Below are 23,909 nucleotides of genomic sequence, written 5' to 3' on the forward strand. Positions count from 1 at the left end.
ATTTCAAGATCATTATCCCCTCATTCTGCATTCTCCCATTGGAGAGTTAATTTCTCTGTATCTACCCAATCAAATCCTTTAATCATTTTAAATAGCTCAAATAGATCAATCTTCTAAACTCAAAGGAATATAAGCCATATTCATGCAAACTGTCCTTATAATTTAACACTAAGCCCGGATATCATTCTGGTGGATTTATCCTTCCAAGGCCAATATATATTTCCGGAGGTATTGATGCCTAAAACTGAACACAGTAACTCCAGATGGGGCTTGACCAAGGCTCTGTACAACTGAAGCGTCATTTCTTCACTTTAGAATTCAAAACCCCAGGCCGACTGTGCATTAGCTTTTAGTGATTTGTGTACATGGGCCCCCAACGTTAACCTCTCACCAAAATATTTCAAATTGGCTTTGTCAGATCCAAACAGTTCCCCAGATTGAACTCCACCTGTTAGTTTTGTCCACTAAATTAACCTGTCTATGTCCCTTTGTAATTTTTTGAATCCATCCAGATAACTTACTGTGCCTCCTAACTTAGTATAATCTGCAAACTTGGAAATACAAGTCTTTATTCCTTCAAGTCATTAATGTATATGTTGAAAAGCTGAGACTTCAGTACAGATCCCTGGAGTGCACCACTTGTCACATAGTATCATGTAATCACAGAACCATAGAAGTTTACAGCACAGAAGGAGGCCATTCAGCCCATCGTGTCTGTGCCGGTCAAAAAAGAGCTGTCCAGCCTATTCCCACTCTCCAGCTCTTGGTCCATAACCTTGTAGGTTACGGCATATCCAAGTACTTTTTAAATATAATGAGGGTTTTTGCCTCTACCACCCTTTCAGGCAGTGAGGTCCAGACCCCCACTGCCCTCTGGGTGAAAAGATTTCTCCTCAACATCGCTCTAATCCTTCTACCAATTACCTTAAGTCTGTGCCCCTTGGTTATTGACCTCTCTGCTAAGGGAAATAGGTCCTTGCTATCCGCTCTATCTCGGCCCCTCATAATTTTATATACCTCGATTAAATCTCCCCTCAGCTTCATCTGTTCCAAAGCAAACATCCTGTATGCCTTCTTAATCACCTTATCTACCTATCCTGTTATGTTCGGGGATCTGTGGACATGCACTACAAAGGTTCCTCTGTTCCTCTACACTTCTCTGTATCCTAACATTTATTGCATATTTCTTTGCCCTGTTAGCCCTCCCCACACTTCTTCAGACTAAATTTAATTTGCCACTTTTGCCCACCTGACCAGTGAGCTGTCTTCTTCACCATCAACCACACGGCAGTTTTTATATCATCTGCAAACTTCTTAATCATGCCCCCTACATTGAAGTCTAAATCATTTCTAAAACCATAAAAAGCAAGGGACCTAGTACTGAGCCTCATTGGAAACAGCCTTCCAGTCACAAAAACACCTGCCGATCATTACCCTTTGCTTCCTGCCACTGAGTCAATTTTGGATCCAACTTGCCACTTTCCCTTGGATCCCATGGGTGTTTGCTTTTCTGAGCAGTCTGCCATGTGGGACCTTGTCAAAAGCCTTGCTAAAATCCATGTAGACTACATCAAACATGCCACCCTCATTGACGCTCCTTATTACCGCCTCAAAAAATTCTATCAAGTTAGTCAGACACGACCTTCCCTTCACAAATCCATGCTAACTGTCCTTGATTAATCTGCGCCTTTCTAAATGACAATTAATACTGTCTCTCAGAATTTTTCCCAATAATTTGCCCATCACTGAGTTTAGGACGACTGCCCTGCAAGTACTCAGTCTATCTCTTTCTCCCACATCCCGCCAATCAGCGAACAAATCCTTTACCCTACTTTCGGTCTCCTACCTCCCAATTACTGACCCATGTCAGAAGGTTACCTCCAATTACATGTGCTCTCCTTTTTGGTAATAATCTCTTGTGCGGAACCTTACAAAAATCCTTCTAGAAGTCCATATAGACAACATCCATAGACAGTCCCCTATCCACCATGTTAGTGAGCTCAAAAAATTCAACAAAACTTGGCATTCCCTTCATTAATCCATGCTGACTCTCTTTGATCAACTGATACTTGTCCAAATGCTTAGTCACTCTCTCTGATGATAGATTCCAATAACTTCACCACAACTGATGTTAAACTGTCGATAGTTACCTATTTTTTCCCTCTCCCCCTTCTTAAATAATGGAATGTATTTTGCAATTTTCCAATCCAAAAGGCACAATTCCTGAATCTAGAGAGCTTCGGAAAATTATATGCATATGCAATTTCCTCACTTATTTCTTTTGATACGCTTTTATAAATTTGAACCCCAGGAATAATTAAGTAACTAGGTTTAGGAACCTTGTGGAAACTCTCTACTATGTACCTAAGCATGACCTTAGTTTGTATTCAGAATTTAATTGTTCAGTGCCTTCATCACAATTAGGCTGAAGCTTGTCTTAGGCTTTGAAGGAAGGTCTACATTATGCAAATGCTGACAGCCTGTCATATAAATTAGTTAATGTGTCTAAGTATTGTTGAATACATTATTTTAGCTGAAAAGTGAAAGAGGATAAATCAAGCCAATGTTCTCTGCTCAAATGACTGTAAATGCATCAGATAGCCAGGCACTGCCATATCCACGCCTGTGGTACCTGTAGAACCGTCTACTAACAGCACAATTAGGTACTGGTTCACCCCCATTCACAGAGGCAGTTGTTGACATGCAGCAGCCATCCCACCTTATTTCCTCTTCTCATTTGGTAAACATTTAGAAGTACATGATTAGGAAGTAGAAGACACACACCATACACTGTCCCAGAGAAGAATCATGGTGGTAAAACACACCAAACATGCACACACCACATATTGTTATGATTAAGACTACCTATTTTATAATTCACACAGACAGGCAATGCCAACAGTAATTTGCACTGCAGAAAAAGATGATCTATGGTCTGCCGGTTATCCAACAAAGCATTATATGAAATCCAAAACTAACAGAAGATGAGGAAGTGTAAAGAAGCTTTAAAAAGATTTTTTTATGTTAAATTAAAGCAACAAAAATCAATCTGTAGTTCAGCAGTCAGGGGCTCAATATTGCATTGACAAAAACTTAATTTTTTGCTGCTTTCTGTTTAGTAATATTTAGCAAATGTGCCATAGTTCTCATTTTGAACAAATGGAGAGGGTACTGTACTACAACAGGCCTTGAGCCAGATTGCTGCATACTTGGATACATGCAAGGATTTTCTCTCACAAAAATCATTCCATTTAGGCATAACTTAGTTAAAAACATTTGACATTATATCTAGCTATTGCTGGCCTTTTGAAACTAACTACCAATTTATAGCTATCTTAGCAAAAATCCTTTGCATGTGCTAAAATGATGGCACTAACATTGATAAGCCAATGAATCCTCCATGTGGTTTTATATATTATAGAAAGATTCATGCTTTATAGAACTATTATTTTGCCCAAAAATGGCTCACGTGACTGTCACTAGAAATCCTCATATAATAGATCTGTTTTAATAGCGATCAATCAGACTTTCAGTTTCAATGGGAAGGAAAGGATGAGGATAGACATTCTGTTAAATTCAGCCTGTTGTAAAATACTGAATTTAACTTCAGAAAAGAACTAGGATTACAATGTAGTCTGCACTTCAATTGCCCAGTCTATGAGCCGCTGGTCACAGGAAAGTAAATTGGCATTTTCAATTATTTTTCCAAAATTTGCTGTACAATTTTTTGGTTGCATAATATTTGGAAATAAACTGGATATGAGGCATGAAGTCACAAATAAATTCATCAATGCCACCCATTGGGTATGCTGGAGTAACATATACAACTTGGAACTCACAACATACAGGGCTAGAAATTAGCTAGCCTAATGCATGTTTCAACACGATTTTTTTGCATTACAAGTGTTTTTTTTGTCAAAAGAAACCTAACAAAATTCCCCAAAGGTTAAGAATGGCGGTTTTGAAATATCGGCAAAAAGTGGATCGCCATATGTAAAAAAATAGGACCACCTAAATTTGGCTGTTTGGCAAACCGGTACTCGGGTGAAAAACAACACTCGAGAAGAGCAGGCGTTGCAGCCTCAGAAACGTCGGTAAGTAGGAAGATCTACAAAAAAGGAAAGTTGAAGGGTTGTTTAAAAAAACATTATTTTTCAGTGATTGATTACTTAAGGGTATTGTTAATGTTTTCTGATTTATTTTTTGAATTTTTTTTGTGTTTTCTCTTGTGATTTTTGGCAAAATTGGCCTCGCGGTAAAGTTAGTGAGGACGGTGGTTTCCAACACAAAATCTCCAGCAGTGCTGGTTTTTTATCGACAGGCGTATGTTTTGGCCAAATTTACCCCGTTAAAAAATGGTGAAATTTTTCTTGTTTTTTCACAAAAATGACGTTAAAAAACAAATATCGACAGGCTGGCGAATTTCTAACCCCACGGTATTAATCATCTATTGTAGTACTATTTGTGAATCATTATAGAGTATCAATGTGGAATTTCATTGCTTAAATAATGCAAGCGAAGTAATTTCAAAATAGCTGCTTTTATTTCAAATTACCCCATGCCTATGCCTTTCACATCAAATAGGCCATGTATTTAGTGGCACAGCATGTCTCCTACCAACTTGCCCCGTTCCTCTGCACTTTGAGGTGTGCCACAGAAACAAAATTTGAATGGTATTGATTCTAAAAAACTTAAAGCTAGGATATGAACAGGAATCCAATGCTCTTAAAGGATTAGGACATATTTACTTTCTCAAATACAGGTGTGACATCCAAAAGCCGGAAACCTTGGGACCGAGGCCGTTCCGGATATTTCCGAAATGTCTTTGCCTAGGCCAAGGTAGGTAGGGTAGGGGATGGGGGCAGGGTGTCAGTCAGGCTGCCGGAGGTCGGCAGGGGGGCAGGGGGGGAAGTTGGGCCATCGGAGGTCGGGGGGAGGTCGGGCAGCCAAGGTGGGGAGCCGAGTTGGTGGAGTTTGGATTTCGGAACATTTTCCGGTTTCCGGACGACCCCGCCACGGATCGGCCTGGTGTTCAGACTCCGGAACATTCCAGATTTTGGATGTCACACCTATATAGGCATTTTATTTAGGGGAAATGTTAAATAGGAAGCCAGTTCAAACTGAAACCAAAATTTCATAGATCAAGCTCTTGGAAAAATAGCTGGAAATCCAATGTAGATATTCTTTTATTAAAAAGAAAGTGTTATCCGTACTATAACGAGCATTTACAGCCATGTGTCTTCTTACCTGATTGTGGGGGATTGTCAGTTGACTGAGGGGGGCGCTTGTGTTCACCATCAGGTGAAGAGAGGAGAGAAGTGGAAGAGGAGCCAGCAGTTGAGGAGGATGTTGATGGAGCCTGAGCTGAAACTGTGGAGGAAGACGAAGACTGAGGCAGCTGATCAGCTGGAGCATCAACCTCCATTGTACCTTCTCCGGTTTCTTCTTGGGCAGCTGGTGTGCTTGAATCTGGCACTTCTGATCTACCAATGCTTCCTGTCATAAGAGAGTAACCCCAGTATTTTCAAATCAAAACTCCAGATTTTCACCAACATTGTACTTCGCATTATAGTGAACAAAGTTAGCATAAACAAAATAAAACTTTGCAAGTTTGCTACACTGATTTTAGAGGGGAAGAAAAAAGTAACTACTTGTAAATGATCATTGCTGACTTGGCGTGTGGAGCTGCAATCTCATACTTAAAATACTGGCGGAGGTTACATTTTAGAGAGTTGGAAGCTTTTAAGGAATTTCACTTTGGAGGAAGATTTTCACATACTTGGGTTTTCAGCTAACATCGTTAAAACAAAGTCCCGTTATTTTTAAGATCTGGGTTTGGAAAACAGACCAAGATGATGGGGCAAACATTTCTTTGTGATAGCTTTATAGAGACCCAAGTAGTTTCAGTGTCTTTAATCCTGTTCATTGTGGAACTAAATATACTCTACAAAATTGTCTCTCAATCACTTTTGAGTTTTTTCATTTTATTTGTTACAACATTTTATTTAAACTCACAGAGCAAGAACGGGATAGGCGGGCCGTTAACATAATGAAGATTGACTTACCGTCCCGTTCCCACACTGGAAACCCACTAACCACCATTTTAACTCGGGAGCTGAATCCGATGACAAATGTACCGGCCAAAAACAGGCGGGTGCCTCATTAATAAGAACATAAGAACATAAGAATTAGGAACAGGAGTAGGCCATCTAGCCCCTCGAGCCTGCTCCGCCATTCAACAAGATCATGGCTGATCTGGCCGTGGACTCAGCTCCACTTACCCGCCCGCTCCCCATAACCCTCAATTGACTTATTGGTTAAAAATCTATCTATCTGTGATTTGAATACATTCAATGAGCTAGCCTCAACTGCTTCCTTGGGCAGAGAATTCCACAGATTCACAACCCTCTGGGAGAAGAAATTCCTTCTCAACTCGGTTTTAAATTGGCTCCCCCGTATTTTGAGGCTGTGCCCCCTAGTTCTAGTCTCCCCGACCAGTGGAAACAACCTCTCTGCCTCTATCTTGTCTATCCCTTTCATTATTTTAAATGTTTCTATAAGATCACTCCTCATCCTTCTGAACTCCAACGAGTAAAGACCCAGTCTACTCAATCTATCATCATAAGGTAACCCCCTCATCTCCGGAATCAGCCTCGTGAATCGTCTCTGTACCCCCTCCAATGCTAGTATATCCTTCCTTAAGTAAAGTGACCAAAACTGCACGCAGTACTCCAGGTGCGGCCTCACCAATACCCTGTACAGTTGCAGAAGGACCTCCCTGCTTTTGTACTCCATCCCTCTCACAATGAAGGCCAACATTCCATTCGCCTTCCTGATTACCTGTTGCACCTGCAAACTAACTTTTTGGGATTCATGCACAAGGACCCCCAGGTCCCTCTGCACCGCAGCATGTTGTAATTTCTCCCCATTCAAATAATATTCCTTTTTACTGTTTTTTTCCCCCCGCAAGGTGGATGACCTCAACTTTCCGACATTGTATTCCATCTGCCAAACCTTAGCCCATTCGCTTAACCTATCTAAATCTCTTTGCAGCCTCTCTGTATCCTCTACACAACCCGCTTTCCCACTAATCTTTGTGTCATCTGCAAATTTTGTTACACTACACTCTGTCCCCTCTTCCAGGTCATCTATGTATATTGTAAACAGTTGTGGTCTCAGCACCGATCCCCGTGGCACACCACTAACCACCGATTTCCAACCCGAAAAGGACCCATTTATCCCGACTCTCTGCTTTCTGTTAGCCAGCCAATTCTCTATCTATACTAATACATTTCCACTGACTCCGCGTACCTTTATCTTCTGCAGTAACCTTTTGTGTGGCACCTTATCGAATGCCTTTTGAAAATCTAAATACACCACATCCATCGGTACACCTCTATCCACCATGCTCGTTATATCCTCAAAGAATTCCAGTAAATTAGTTAAACATGATTTCCCCTTCATGAATCCATGCTGCGTCTGCTTGATTGCACTATTCCTATCTAGATGTCCCGCTATTTCTTCCTTAATGATAGTTTCAAGCATTTTCCCCACTACAGATGTTAAACTAACCGGCCTATAGTTACCTGCCTTTTGTCTGCCCCCTTTCTTAAACAGAGACATTACATTAGCTGCTTTCCAATCCGCTGGTACCTCCCCAGAGTCCAGAGAATTTTGGTAGATTATAACCAATGCATCTGCTATAACTTCCGCCATCTCTTTTAATACCCTGGGATACATTTCATCAGGACCAGGGGACTTGTCTACCTTGAGTCCCATTAGCCTGTCCAGCACTACCCCCCTAGTGATAGTGATTCTCTCAAGGTCCTCCCTTCCCACATTTCTGTGACCAGCAATTTCTGGCGTGGTTTCTGTGTCTTCCACTGTGAAGACCGAAGCAAAATAATTGTTTAAGGTCTCAGCCATTTCCACATTTCCCATTATTAAATCCCCCTTCTCATCTTCTAAGGGACCAACATTTACTTTAGTCACTCTTTTCCGTTTTATATATCTGTAAAAGCTTTTACTATCCGTTTTTATGTTTTGCGCAAGTTTACCTTCGTAATCCATCTTTCCTTTCTTTATTGCTTTCTTAGTCATTCTTTGCTGTCGTTTAAAATTTTTTCAATCTACTATTTTCCCACTAGCCTTGGCCACCTTATACGCATTGGTTTTTAATTTGATACTCTCCTTTTTTTCCTTGGTTATCCACGGCTGGTTATCCCTTCTCTTACCACCCTTCTTTTTCACTGGAATATATTTTTGTTGAGCACTATGAAAGAGCTCCTTAAAAGTCCTCCAATGTTCCTCAATTGTGCCACTGTTTAGTCTGTGTTTCCAGTCTACTTTTGCCAACTCTGCCCTCATCCCACTGTAGTCCCCTTTGTTTAAGCAATAAATGCAAATCAGATCCTATGATGTAATCAGGACCCCAATGCGATTTTAACTATGCGGATCAGAATTATGCCCAGCGGCCAGCCTGCTGAATAACACCCCTTGGGACTGACTTCACACACTTATTTACATGATTGGAAACACTATTTAAAGGGGCACTCAATTGCAGGCACAGATCATAGGGATCAGTGTGCTATTGAGCTTAGTGGATTTTGAAGGGCTTTGAGCTTTAGATTGCTTGTTTTTTTTTACTTATTCATTCTGATTAAACACTCACTGCTTATCATAGGTGCCATTTTTGCTTCTTTGCTTTGGATGAAGTAACAGTTAGAAGAGGAGGAGCAGTTGCAGCAGCAGCCTCAACAATCAGAAGCAGCAGGTGGGCTTTATTTGAAGACAGAAAGTGAGGCAGGCTGCTTGTAAAAGGCTTTATCGAGCCCAAAAGGGTCTGTCGGCCAAGAGTTAGTTTCCTGGATATCTTTGAGGAGCACTGTATCAAGAGGCTGTACTTCATCAGACATGCTGATGATGATCTAAACAGCCTGTTGGAGTAGGTCCTGCTGCCTGCTGGACCAGGGACAATGCTTTGCCAGTGGTTGTCAAAGTTACCACCATCCTTAAGTTTTTAGTCTCAGGCTCCTTTCATGCTTCTACTGGGGACATCACCCGATTCTCCCAGTCTACGTTCCACGGCAGCATCAAACAGGTCACTAATGCCCTCTTTGCTAGAACCAGATTACCTTCCCCATAGACGGCAACAGATAGAATGAGAGAACTTTGGGATGTGCAGTAGTGGCTGGCTGGCCTCATGTTCAGGGCATAATAGATTGCATTCCTGTAACTATCAAGGCGTAAGGAGATGAACCAGGAGCTTTTGTGAACATGAAGAGCTTTCATTCCATCAATTTACAGCTGGTACATGATCACAGGAGAAGGATAATGCAAGTCTGCGCCAGTTTTGCTGTCAGCTGCCTCAACTGCCACACAATGGTAATATATTAGCATGGATAGAGGATTGGCTAATGAACAGAAAACAGAGTCGGGATAAATGGTTCATTCTCAGCTTGGCAATCAGTAACCAGTGGTGTGCCGCAGGGATCAGTGCTGGGACCCCAACTATTTACAATCTATATTAACAAGTTGAAGGAAGGGACCGAATGTAATGTAGCCAAGTTTGCTGATTATACAAAGATGGGAGGAAAAGCAATGTGTGACGAGGACACAAAAAATCTGCAAAAGCACAGACAGGCTAAGTGAGTGTACAAAAATTTGGCAGATGGAGTACAGGTTGAGAATCCAAAATCCTGAGTTCCAAAATTCGGAATGTTCCGGAATCCGGACACCGGGCCGATCCATGGTGGGCTTGTACGGAAACCGGAAAATGTTCTGAAATCCGGACTTCCCCTGCCTCGGCGACGCGACTTTGCCCCGGCCTTCAGCGGCCCGGCCTAGCTCCGGCCCGGCCCTACCACACCCCGGCCCTCGGCGACCCTTCAGCGGCCCAACCATACTCCAGCCCAATCTCGCTCCTGCCTTCGGCGGCCCAACTTCGTCCCGGCTGTAAAGTCCTTACTCTACAGCATAAAACCATTCGAGGCACATTCCAGGGACAAGGCCACTCTGTGACCTTGAATCTTTATTATAGCACTCCAGAAGTGATGACCCTGCGTGGGACCTCCTTTTATATACCCGAGTGATCAGGTAAGGAGTGTCTCCCACAAGTTCACCCCGTGGTCAAGGTGTGTATCTAAGTTGAGTGTATACAGTAATACAGTGGTATTACATTGTAGTTACAAACATGACGTCACCTTTCCACCCCCCCTCAAAGTCTTATTGGGATCATAGGTTTAGTCTTTCAGGTGGTCTGCGCTCCCTCGTGGAGCGCCGCAGTTGGGGCTCTGGTTGTTGGACACTGATGTGAGTGTCTGTCACCTGTGGTGATTCCGGCCTGTCCAGGCTGACCTCAGGGATTGTGCATTCCTCTGATTGCTTTTGTTGCACATTCACTGGCAGTAGTGTGAGCTCCATCTCATGGTCTTCTTCAGGTTCCTCCGTGTCCTTGCTGAACCTTTTTTTTGACTTGGTCCAGATGCTTACGGCATATTTGGCCATTGTTGAGTTTTACCACAATGACCCTATTCCCTTCTTTGTCAATTACAGTACCCTCGAGCCATTTGGGCCCCATGGCGTGATTGAGGGCGAATACAGGATCATTTATTTCTATACATCTCCCCCTCGAATTACGGTCATGGTACTCGTTTTGCGACTTGCGCTTGCCCTCAACTATGTCGGTCAGAACTGGGTGGATGAGGGACAACCGAGTTTTGAGTGTCCGTTTCATGAGTAGCTCTGCGGGCGGGACCCCCGTGAGCGAGTGCGGGCGGAATCTATAGGCCAGCAGGAGGCGTGATAGGAGGCATTGTAGGGAGGGTCCTTGAATCCTGAGTATACCTTGCTTAACGATTTGAACTGCACGTTCCGCCTGGCCTTTTGAGGCCGGCTTGAACGGCGCAGTCCTGACGTGTTTGATGCCATTGCCTGACATAAACTCCTGGAATTCATAGCTCGTGAAACACGGGCCATTATCACTAACCAGGATGTCCAGCAAGCCATGGGTTGTGAAAATCGCACGTAGGCTTTCGACGGTGGTGGATAACGTGCGTGAATTCAGGATGATGCACTCGATCCATTTTGAGTACACATCTATAACGATAAGGAACAGCTTCCCCATGAACGGGCCCGCGTCGTCAACGTGAATGCGTGACCATGGCTTGGTGGGCCAGGGCCACGGGCTGAGCGGAGCCTCCCTGGGGCATTATCCAGCTGGGCACATGTCGTGCACCTGCGAACACAGTTTTCCAGGTCTGAGTCAATTCCGGGCCACCAAACGTGTGACCGGGCAATGGCCTTCATCAGCACAACGCCTGGGTGCTCGCTGTGGAGTTCCCTGATGAACGCCTCCCTGCCCTTCTCGGGCATGACTACCCGGCTGCCCATAGCTTGGATGGAGAGCTCATCCATCCGTCTGTGGAACGGTCTGACCTCCTCAGGGCATGCTCCGTGTGCCCAATCCCCAGTCAGGACACATTTTTTAAATCAGGGATAGGAGGGATCCCTGTTTGTCCAGATTTTGATCTGGCGGGCTGTGATAGGGGAGCCTGCACTATCGAAGGCATCGACAGCCATGACCATCTCAGCGCTTTGCTTAGCTGCCCCCTTGGTGGTGGTCAGTGGAAGCCTGCTGAGCGCGTCAGCGCAATTTTCAGTGTCGGGCCGGTGCCGGATGGAGTAGTCATAAGCCGCTAGTGTGAGAGCCCATCGCTGTATGCGAGTTGATGCGTTGGCATTGACAGCCTTGCTGTCTGACAACAGGGATGTGAGTAGCTTATGGTTCGTCTCGAATTCAAACTTCCTACCAAAGAGGTACTGATGCGGTTTTTTTTACACCATAGACACATGCGAGCACTTCCTTCTCGACCATCCCATAGCCCCGTTCTGCTTGAGAGCGCAATCTGGAGGCATAAGCCACAGGTTGTAGCTGACCCTCAGCATTACCCTGCTGCAACACGCACCCAACCCCATAGAACGATGCATTACATGTCAGAACTAAACTTTTACAGGAGTCGTACAGGGTCAACAGCTTGTTTGAACACAGTAGGTTTCGCGCCCGATCAATAGCCTGTTCCTGACAGTCCCCCCAAAACCAATCGCAACCCTTACACAGGAGCACGTGTAGTGGCTCCAACAACGTGCTCAAGTTTGGCAGAAAGTTCCCAAAATAGTTCAACTGTCCCAGGACTGAACACAGTTGCAATGTGTTGCAGGGCCTGGGTGCTCGTCGAATCGTCTGTTTTGGATTCGGTGGGCCGAATCCCATCTGTAGCAACCCTCCTGCCCAGTAACTCAACTTCAGGAGCTAAGAACATGCATTTAGACTTCTTTAGTCGCAGGCCTACCCGGTCCAGTCGGTGTAGCACCTCCTCCAGGTTGTGGAGATGTTCCTCGGTGTCTTGACCCGTGATGAGAATGTCGTCCTAGAATACGATCGTTCCAGGAATGGATTTAAGCAGGCTTTCCATGTTGCGTTGAAAAATCGCAGCCGTTGATTGAATGCCAAACGAGCACTTGTTATATGCAAAACAGTCCCTTGTGCGTGGTGATGGGGTCAGCAGTTTAGATTTGGTGGCCAGTTCCTGGGTCATATAGGTTGAAGTGAGGTCCAACTTGGTGAACAGCTTGCCGCCTGCCAGCATGGCGAAGAGGTCCTCCGCTCTTGGGCTTTCTGAGCTTTAGATTGCTTGTTTGTTTTTTCGCCCGCACTGGCCCTCAGCGACCTTGCCCCGGCCCGACTTCGCCCCGGCCCCGGCTCACCCACTTCTCCCCCTTACCTCGGCGGGCTGACCTCATCCCCTTACCTCGGCTGCCCGACCCCACCTACCTCGGCCCAGGCAAAGACGTTCCAAAATCCGGAACGGCCTAGGTCCCGAGGTTTCCGGATTTCAGACGCTCAACCTGTATAATGTTGGAAAGTGTGAGGTCATGCACTTTGGCAGAAAAAAAATCAAAGAACAAGTTATTATTTAAATGGAGAAAGATTGCAAAGTGCTGCAGTACAGCAGGACCTGGGGGTACTTGTGCATGAAACACAAAAGGTTAGTATGTAGGTACAGCAAGTGATCAGGAAGGCCAATGGAATCTTGGCCTTTATTGCAAAGGGGATGGAGTATAAAAGCAGGGAAGTCTTGCTACAGTTGTACAGGGTATTGGTGAGGCCACACTTGGAATACTGCATGCAGTTTTGGTTTCCATATTTACGAAAGGATATGCTTTGGAGGCAGTTCAGAGAAGGTTCACTAGGTTGATTCCGGAGGCGAGGGGTTTGACTTATGAGGAAAGGTTGAGTAGGTTGGGCCTCTAATCTTTGGAATTCAGAAGAATGAAAGGTGATCTTATTGAAAAATATAAGATTATGAGGGGGCTTGACAAGGTGGGTGCAGAGAGGATGTTTCCTCTGATAGGGGAGACTAGAACTAGAGGGCATAATCTTAGAATAAGGGGCCGCCCATTTAAACTGAGATGAGGAGAAATTTCTTCTTTGAGGGTTGTGGATCTGTGGAATTCGCTGCCTCAGAGAGCTGTGGAAGCTGGGACATTGAATAAATTTAAGGCAGAAATAGACAGTTTCTTAAACGATAAGGGAAAAAGGGGTTAAGGAGAGCAAACAGGGAAGTGGACCTGAGTCCATGATCGGATCAGCCATGATCGTATTGAATGACGGAGCAGGCTCGAGAGGCCATATGGCCTACTCCTGCTCCTATTTCTTATGTTCTTATGTAACTCCTTCATCCTGCAACACTCATTCATCAGGAATGTTAGAGGATGGCTGCTAGGGGACAAGGGATACCACCTACACACATGGCTGATAACACCACCTCCTGCAACTCCAACAAGCCTGATCAGTTTGGGTACAATCACAGGCATACAACCACCAGGAGCATTGTAGAGCACATCATTGCCATATTGAAGCCAAGATTTAGGTGGCTGGATCAATCTGAGAGCTCCCTACAATATGGTCCAAAGTGCACGGCACCATTTTAGAATGCTGCATTCTGCACAACCTGGCAATGCAATGAGGACTGCAGTTGGAAGGGCATCAAATGACAAGGAAGAACTGGATGAAAGCCGCACCTGAAGTACTGCGTTGAGTTTTGGTCACCTTACTTAAGGAAGGATATACTAGCTTTGGAGGGGGTACAGAGACGATTCACTAGGCTGATTCCGGAGATGAGGGGGTTACCTTATGATGATAGATTGAGTAGACTGGGTCTTTACTCATTGGGAGTTCAGAAGGATGAGGGGTGATCTTATAGAAACATTTAAAATAATGAAAGGGATAGACAAGATAGAGGCAGAGATGTTGTTTCCACTGGTCGGGGAGACTAGAACTAGGGGGCACAGCCTCAAAATACGGGGGAGCCAATTTAAAACCGAGTTGAGAAGGAATTTCTTCTCCCAGAGGGTTGTGTATCTGTGGAATTCTCTGCCCAAGGAAGCAGTTGAGGCTAGCTCGTTGAATATATTCAAATCACAGATAGATAGATTTTTAACCAATAAGGGAATTAAGGGTTATGGGGAGCGGGCAGGTAAGTGCAGCTGAGTCCACGGCCAGATCAGCCATGATCTTGTTGAATGGCGGAGCAGGCTCGAGGGCTAGATGGCCTACTCCTGTTCCTAATTCTTATTTTCTTATGTTCTTATGAATGTTGGGGAAGTCCAGAACCAGGGGTCACAGTTTAAGGATAAGGGGTAAGCCATTTAGGACTGAGATGAGGAGAGACTTCTTCACCCAGAGAGTGGTGAACCTGTGGAATTCTCTGCCACAGAAAGTTGTTGAGGCCAATTCACTAAATATATTCAAAAAGGAGTTAGTTGTAGTCCTTACTACTCGGGGGATCAAGGGGTATGGCGAGAAAGCAGGAATGAGGTACTGAGTTGCATGTTCAGCCATGAACTCATTGAATGGCGGTGCAGGCTCGAAGGGCCGAATGGTCTACTCCTGCACCTATTTTCTATGTTTCTATGAAAGATGAGGAAGAACCAGAAATAGGAAGAGCAATATAATGCATAGAAGCTAGAGGGGCCAGGGATCAATTGAAAGAACGCTTTCGGTGACAAGCTCATTCCCCTCCACCTAAAAGTTACAGAAAGCCCCTTTGCATTAACAGTCATTGTTATTCCCTTCGTCACTCCCTTAAATCCTGCATCAAAGAGCATTGAAACCATTCAGCCAACCTCTATATCAATGGCATACTGTCAATGCAGACTATGGGGGTTATTTTAATCCCAAAAAAGGATAGGTTGGGGTCAGGTGGGAGGTTAAAGAGCTAAAAAAAAACTGAATCCCGATCCCAAACTGCCCACTTCCAGGTTTAACAGAGGCGGGAAATTGTGTTGTCCGATTCTAGTCTGTGTGGTGTCACCTCCATAGACGCTGCAGCTGGGCCCTCACAACAGGAGTCCATGTTCACAGCCTTTGCAGCTTTGGTGACTGACATGCAGACTCTGGGTTCCACCTTGGAGAGAGAAGTATCTACCTTGGAGAAATTGGTGAACCCCATGGATAGGGGCTTTCAAGGCATCACTCATCTCCTACCGTCTGCTCTCCCACTGATTAGCGGAAGTGATAAGCCCCATCCCCATGCGAGCAATTGCCTTCTCAGGATATCAGTAAGTCTGCTGTCTCACCACCCCTTCAACCAATACCCACAACATTGCCAGAAAGCCAGATTGCCCAGACAGCAGCTGAAGTGCTACAGTTTGCAGTCAGGCTCTTAGAGGCTTAGGCACCCATAAGTCACCAGCCACGAGCATCTCAAAGGTCTCCACATGAGCAATAGCAGCCTTCCAGCAGCTTTGCAGATGCCGCTGTGGGACACCTTGTAGGAGTAGCAGAGTTAGGAAACCTTTAAAAAAAAACAGTATGGGTTGATAGCTTGTGTGTTAAATAAATTGAAATAAATTATTGGGTTGGCATTAAAGTAATCACCTTTATCACATTTAGCGGTTTTTCAACTGATTTTAAATAACTGCAAGCATATCTAATAAATCCTGCAAAAAACAATTTCCTTCATCTCTGAAGCATTTAACCAATGCAACATTTTAAACTGTACGGTTCCATTCCCGCTCACGATCACCCTTATCTTCACTGGCCTATAATGGCTCCTCAATGTTTGAAATTTAAAATTCTCATCCTCATGTTTAATTGCCTTCATGGCCTCACCCTTCCCCATCATCTCTTCCAGTCCCCGAACTCTCCAAATCTGGCCTCTTGTGCAACCCTCTTCCTTCACCCAGCCATTGGCAGCTAGCTGTACCTTCAGCTGCCTAAGCCCCACACTTGAATTCTCTCCCTAAATTCCACCACTTCTCTACCTAGCATTCATCTATTAAGAACCCTCTCCTTAACCAAACTTTTTGTCAGCTTTCCTAATATCTCCTTCTTTGGCTTTTTTCTGAGTGTTGCTCTGTAAAGAGCCTCGGTCAGTTTTACAATGTTAAAGGCACAATATAATTGCAAGTAGTTATTGTGTACATTTGAAGATCTAACAATTTTTTTTTGTTTGTTGTTCAAGTTAGTGTACTGATGATATCATTAACATTATCCCTTTGTCCGGATAACTGTGAACAATACTAAATTTGACTCTTGATTATACCACTCTAAAGTACATATTATAACAAAAATAATCAAATTGCTATGTGAAAGAAGCCTGTCTCAGTATATCCTGAACGTTAACTTTCATTATTTCAATTAGGTCTAAAGTGCACCTTCCTCTGTCTTTCTTTAAGTTGTACAAAAGCTCTCCTTATAACCATTTAATGGAATGTGATAAATCATCTACACAGGAAAGACAAAATACAGTTTTCCTTTTAGTATATCCACTAATAGTGTAGGAATCATATCTTGATTAATGTCTCATTTTCAATTACAAAACAAATCGCTTTGTTTTGAATTCCTTGTTCTTCCCCACAAGAGTCAAAGCAACGTCTTTTTTGAAAAGCATTCTGTTCCAGTGAATATCCAAACATTCTATTCTGTCCATTAGCAACTTTCATTTTAGGGTTTTTGTTTAAGTTTGTAATGTTCCTGCATCTCAAGCAAAAGTTTGTTTGAATAAAGTGTATGATCGCATGACATGATAAAGAGCAGTTCACTGAAAAATATGCATTAGGATATTTTATCATGTATATATAACAGAAGTTAGCAGCATTACGCAATGATGTACATATGGTGCAATATCCTTATGGGGTATTTAGTGACTATGGCGATGTACCTCGGGATCGTGATCTTCCCCTTCCTCTTAAGTTGCTTTGTGCATTTTCACTGGCTTCTTCAAACCACCTGGACAACATGTCCGACATGCGCTGCATTAGTGACACGTTAGGACTTTGTTCTCCTGGAAGATTAAAAAAAGGAAATTTACAGATATTCTCTAAATAAATGTTTGTGTTATGTGTCCAAGAACTTGAGGATTGAAATGCAGTAAGTTTCTTTTGCTCTGGTAAATTGCAGCATTGTTAATGCCTTCAGTTATTTACACTTGCATTAACATAGCAACAACATACTACATTTCCAGGATTTAAAATCAAATAGCACAGGAGGCTGCCATTCGGCCCATTGTGCCTGTGTGTTTCTTTATAAAAGCTATCCAATTAATCCCACCCACCTGATCTTTCCTCAATTCCCTTTTGAAAGGTAAATAATATATGCAATTATAATATCTGAGTTAAGATATACATAAATGATCTGCATTTAAGAATTGAAGGAACAATTTCAAAATTTGTTAAGAATTACAAATTTTGGGGGCAGCGGGGGGAGATATGCAAATTGTGACAAGGACCATGAAAGGTACAATCCACAGATAGATTGGGGCAGGATATGCAAATAGATGGCAGATGCAAGGAAAATGAAGAAATGTCTTTTTGAAAGTAGGAATAGGGAAAGGAAATATACCTTTAATATATTAAATGGCTTAGAGATGCAGAGGAATCTTGGTGTACAAATCAACTAAACCTAAAAATAGATCATCTCTGCAAGATGTGGGAGTTTTGACCACCAGGTGTCAACTCGAGCAAACATATCTGTGGGAAGTGTCACCAACTTAAATTGCTCAAACTCAAATCCCCAGAAGGATAGGGAAACAATCTGACCCATAAGAACATAAGAATTAGGAGCAGAAGTAGGCCATACGGCACCTCGAGCCTGCTCCGCCATTCAATAAGATCATGGCTGATCTATGACCTCAACTCCATTTTCCTGCCCTATCCCCATATCCCTTGATTCCCCTGGAGGCCAAAAATCAATCTTTCTCAACCTTAAATATACTCAACGACTGAGCATCCACAGTCCTTTGGGGCAGAGAATTTCAAAGATTCACAACCCTCTGAGTGAAGAGGTTCCCCTTCGTCTCAGTCTTAAAAAGGCGGACCCCTTATCCTGAGACTATGCCCCCTAGTTCTAGACTCTCCAGCCAGAGGAAACAATCTCAGCATCTATCCTGTCAATCCCCCTCAGAATCTTATATGTTTCAATGAGATCTCCTTTCTTTCTTCTAAATTCCAAAGTGTATAGGCTTAATCTACTCCATCTCTCCTCATAGGACAATCCTCTCATCCCAAGGATTAGTCTAGTGAACTTTCGTTGAACCGCCTCTAAAGTCAAGTATATCCTTCCTTAGATAAGGAGACTAAAACTGTACACAGTAGTCCAGGTTATGGTCACACCAATGCCCTGTACAATTGTAGCAAGACCTTTCTTGTACACCAACCCCAAAGTGAAAGGCCAACATGCCATCCTAATTGCTTGCTGTACCTGCATGCTAACTTTCTTGTGTTTCCTGTACAAGGACACCTAAATCTCTCTGAACACCAACATTTAATAGTTTCTCACCATTTAAAAAATATTGTTTTTCTATTCTTCCTACCAATATGAATAACCTCACATTGCCCCTCATAATACTCCATCTACCATCTTATTGCCCACTCACTTAATCTGTCTATACCCCTTTGCAGGCTCTTTGTGTCCTCCTCACAGCTTACTTTTCCACCTGGCTTTATATCATCAGCAAACTCGGATACATTACACTCTGTCACTTCATCTAAGTCATTAATATAGATTATAAATAGCTAAGGCCCAAGCACTGATCTGAAAATGACCAGTTTATCCCAACTCTCTGCTTTCTGTCCATTACCCAATCCATGCTAATAGATTACCTCCAATCCCATGACCCCTCATCTTCTATAAGAACCTTTTACGCTGCACCTTATCGAATGCCTTTTGGAAATCCAAATATACTACATCCACTGGTTCCCCTTTATCTATCCTGCTTGCTACATCCTCAAAACCTCTAATAAATTTGACAAACATGATTTCCCTTTTTTAAACCATGTTGACTCTGCCTAATTATATGATTTTCTAAGTGCCCTGTTACCACTTTATTAATGAGAATCCATTATTAAGGATGAATAATAATAGGCAGTCCCTTGAGGTCAAGGATGACTTGCCTCCACACTAAAAATGAGGACTCAGGTGACTGATGAACTCATTTTAAACAGTGGAAGATGCCTGTGCGTGAATTCTTTTAATGTGAGGTGGCCGTTGCACACCAGCCACCACACAGGCTTGATGGAGCAAGGTCTTGGTCCAGTGGCAAAGGGATCCAAGACAACTGGACACCAGGCTCCGCCGCATGTACCAATACATACACACAAACTCAAACATACTCCTACTGTCCTCCTTCCTTCCTCCTTCCCATAGGACCTCGCTTTACATGGAATTCATAGTTTGCAATGTGAGCCTCACGACTTCACAGCCTCGCTATTGGCCCATTCTGCGCCTTCCCTTGGTCTTGTCCACACTGCTCCACCTCTGGGCTCTGATCTCTCTGCTCCTCCATGCCTCGTACCTCTGTTCCTCACCAGTGCCGACCTCCGTTCCTCGCCAGTGGATTCTAGCATTTTCCCGGTGACTGATGGCAAGTTAACTGGCCTATAGTTCCCTGTTTGCTCTCTCCTCCTTTTTTGAATAGCGGGGTTACATTAGCTACCTTCCAATTCATTGGGACCTTTCCTGAATCTAGGAAATTTTGGAAGATCACCACCAATGCATCCACCATCTCTGCAGCCACCTCTTTTAAAACCCTGGGATGTAGTCCAAGTCCAGGGGATTTGTCAGCTTTTAGTCCCATTAATTTCCTAAGTGCTTTTTCTCTACTGATATTAATTACTTTAAGTTCCTCACCTTTATTAGCCCCTTGGTGCCCCACTATTTTTGGTATACATTATTTGTCTTGTACTGTGAAGACAGATACAAAATATTTATTTACGGTTGTTGCCATTTCCTTGTTCCCCATTATAAGTTCTCTTGTCTTAGCCTCTAAGGGACCAACACTTGCTTTTGCTACTCTCTTCCTTTTTACATACCTTTTACAATCTGTTCTTATATTTCTTGCTAATTTACTTTCGTATTCCATTTTCTCCCTCCATCAATTTTTTGGTCATCCATTGCTGGTTTCTAAAGCTCTCCCAATCATCAGGCTTAATACTAGTCTTCACAAATTACAAGCCTTGTAATCTCATACTATCCTTAACTTCTTTAGTTAGCCATGGTTGGATCACTTTTCCCGTGGATTTTTTATTTCTCAATGTAATATATATTCGTTGAGAATATTGGAATATTTCTTTAAATGTTTTCCACTCTACTATGGTATCTTTTAATCTAGTTTTCTAATCTACTTTAGCCAACTCGCCCCCCCACCCCATACCTACGTAATTGCCTTTATTAAGCTTAATGTGAAATTCTATCATATTATGATCACTCTTCCCTAGAGGATCCTTTATTATGAGATTACTAATTAACCCTGTCTCATTACACAAAACTAGATCTAAAATAGCCTGTTTCCTTGTTGATTCCATGACATATTGTTCTAGGAAAGGGAAGGAGAGCAGTGGTTGGGGCAATAGTTTGAGTGGGTAGTCACACTAACTGAGAGATAGGGATCAGCCTCTGGAGGAAGATAGATTGATGACTATCCAAAACGCAGGGAGGAACGGGAATGCCCAGAGCAACTTATTCTTTCAAATGAGGACTGTAAAAAGAAAATCGTACTTGACAAAACTTCAAATTGATAAAACTTTATTCTTTAAGAAGGCAAAATATATGGTGGATGACGAAAATACAATAGATCTAGTGTACATGGACTTCAAGAAAGCCTTTGACGAAGTACCATGTGGAAGATAAGAGAAGATTAATAGGTATGGAATTAGGGAGAGGATAGCAAACGGGATTAAAAATTGCTTAGCGAGGGGAAAACAGAGAGTTGGGGGTCAAAATTCAGGTGCACCAGAAAGCTGACGCACTTAGGATTTTTGGAGTGGTACTTAGTGCTGGAACTCCTGGCAGGGTAAGTAGATCCATTTTCAGGATTTTCAAAGTCCTACAGGAAATGGATCATAATGGGGGCATGCCTTAGACTCGAAGCCAGGGTGACTGGCTGAAAATGGGTCGGTTGGGGCCTCTGCCGCTGTCAATCAGCGGTGGAGTCGTGGTGACATCACAGTGTGCGTGCATCACCACCCTCTCTCCCCTCCGTTAAAGGGGAGAGATTCTACCATTTTTTTAAACTTTGGTCACTGGGCCACCAGGGAGGGTTTCGGCTGGGCCAACGGCCTGGCAACCAAGAGGGGGTTGTTGGCGACTCGGCCGAACCTGGGGGCAGTATTTTGCTGGCTGATCAGTAAGTCGGCCGGCAAAAATTTTACCATTGCGACCGTGGCTGTGGGCCCTCCCCTTTAAGCACTGCTGGGCCGCACTTAGTGCGGAGATAGTGCGCCGGCAGAAAAACCTGTCGGGGGCACTGCGCGGCGGGGGATCGATGGATTCAGATGAAAATCGATGGGTAAGTATTTTTATTGTTTTTTTATTGTTTTCATTGGCAGTGCAACCACTCGGGCTGGATGGGGTCCTGGCCGAAAAATCCCCGACCTGAATTTAGGTTGGGTCGGCCTGTTGACCCCACAGCAATGGCCATTCGATTTTTAGCAATGGCTGCCACAAACAGGCATTAACGGGTCTCTTTGAGACCCTGAATTTCGGCCCCTCGGAGTCAAGGGCAGTTTATCCAGAGTGGTTAGAACCGAGTAGTTATGCCCACAAGATTCAGTTCTGGGGCCACTTCTGTTCACAATGCATATCAAGTGCACAGCGTAGTGGATACAGACCTAGATAGAGTGATGTCAACATTTGCAGATGATACCAAAATAGGAAGTATAGTTAACTCTTTATAGACTGACAGCAGCTGCATAGCGATGGTGATGAGATGGGAGAATAGGCTAAAAAGTGGTAAATGAAATGAGGTGATACAGATGATTATAGAAACGCAGTAATTATACTCTGAATGGAGGTAGGCTAGATACTGTGGAAGAGCAGAGGGATTTTGGGGTACAGGTTCATAGGACATTTAAGGTGGCATTTTAGATTGAAAAAGCTGTCCAAAAAAGCTAATAGAATTCCAGATTGTATCACAAAAGGTATAGAAAGCCAAGAGGTAACAATGTGCCTATATAAAACCTTAACAAGAACTTGGTTATACTTGTATGCGTAGTATTGGGCTCCACACCATAGGAAGGATATTATGGCTTTGGAGAGGGCACAGAACAAATGAACTATTATGGTATGAGAAAGTACAGATACAAATCCAAATACGTAGAAAGACAAAAAATAATTGGCGGTTTTATCATTAGAACAACACAGATTATGGGGCAATATAACAGAAGTGCTTAAAATTTTGAAAGGATGAGACAGTGGAGCGGACTATTTCCATTTGAGGTAGGGTTGGGGGTGGGGGGGGGGGGCGGGGGAGAGAAGGAAAGTGAGTCAGAAATTGGGGGGGGGGGGACAGAAGAGTTGGAAATTGAAGAGGAAAGAGTGGGGAATTACGGGGGCTCATGAGCAAGGAATCATGGGAGGGGACAAGAGAGCAGGACAGGATGGGGATCAGGGGATGGAAGGTTTGTCTTGTGGGAGGGGGGGGGGGGCGGGGAGAGAAAGAGAGGGAGATTGGGGAATGAGGTGGGCGTGGAACCAGCATTTCCTGCAGAGCCAGGAGCAGCAGCAATATGATGAGTGGGAGAAGCACCAAGAGAGGAGCAGCCAGCAAAGGGGCTGGTGAAACCTGGGGCCTTTACTTTGGATAAACAGTGAAAGATCATTTGCATTGGTAAGCGAATGGGGAACAAGAGGACAGAGACCGAAGATTCACACTGGAAGAACCAAGGGGGAAGGAAGGAGAAAGGTTCTTAAACTGTGGACAATTAGAACATGGGATTCTTCACCACAAGTGGCTTTTGAGGTAGAGACTAAAATATCATTTAAAAATGATAGATATTTAAAAAGCAGGACCTGGAGGAATGGGGTTACAGGAGATCACGTCAACACCAGCACAGGCACCAGGGTTCCTGTGCTGTAATTTCTATCATTCCAAGCCCATGCAGTGGTTTAGAAATGGTGGTGCTGAGGTGAATTTAGGATGATGCAACTTGTAAGAAGTGCTCCAAACACAGAGCCTGCAATGTGCAAACTCTTGGCTGTGTTCAGGCTGTTTTGACGTGTAACGTCCATGTACAGATTGGTTCTGACTGAGGTTCCCAGTGCAGAGCTGTCTCCTTCACACACAACCCGAGTCCAAACCAGTGTCCAAGGAGATAAGGAGAGAGAGAGAGAGAGAGAGAGAGAGAGAGAGAGAGGGGCTATTAAAAGTGACATCAACTGGGGAACTTGACTGCACAGTGTGCAATGCAGGGAGATTCTGGTTGTAATTTAAGAGTGAATATCAGCATGTTACAGGATTACTACTAGCTACAAGTAGGCTATCAATGAGTTATTGTATTACTGTTGGATATGAGGGAAATTTGAATGTTACCAGTATTACTACTAGTTATCGGTACAATTTCAGTAAGTT

The 23,909-nt window shown here is 43.6% G+C and overlaps 1 protein-coding gene across 6 annotated transcripts in view; it reads right to left on the bottom strand.

Annotated features, from left to right (window-relative positions):
• The window catches only part of dcaf6 (ddb1 and cul4 associated factor 6), a 214,382-nt gene that overhangs the window by 100,299 nt on the left and 90,174 nt on the right, over positions 1 to 23,909 (bottom strand). For 5 of the 6 annotated variants that reach the window (XM_070893463.1, XM_070893460.1, XM_070893459.1 and 2 more), the window contains exons 9-10: positions 17,226 to 17,348; positions 5,248 to 5,496 (exon numbers count right to left, since the gene is read on the bottom strand). In XM_070893463.1, the coding sequence (XP_070749564.1) occupies positions 5,248 to 5,496; positions 17,226 to 17,348 (372 nt within the window). The remainder of the gene's footprint in view (positions 1 to 5,247; positions 5,497 to 17,225; positions 17,349 to 23,909) is intronic. The other variant, XM_070893462.1, reaches the window with a different exon arrangement.

This window comes from Pristiophorus japonicus, chromosome 11 (assembly GCF_044704955.1).
Source record: "Pristiophorus japonicus isolate sPriJap1 chromosome 11, sPriJap1.hap1, whole genome shotgun sequence".
Taxonomy (NCBI): Eukaryota; Metazoa; Chordata; class Chondrichthyes; family Pristiophoridae; genus Pristiophorus; species Pristiophorus japonicus.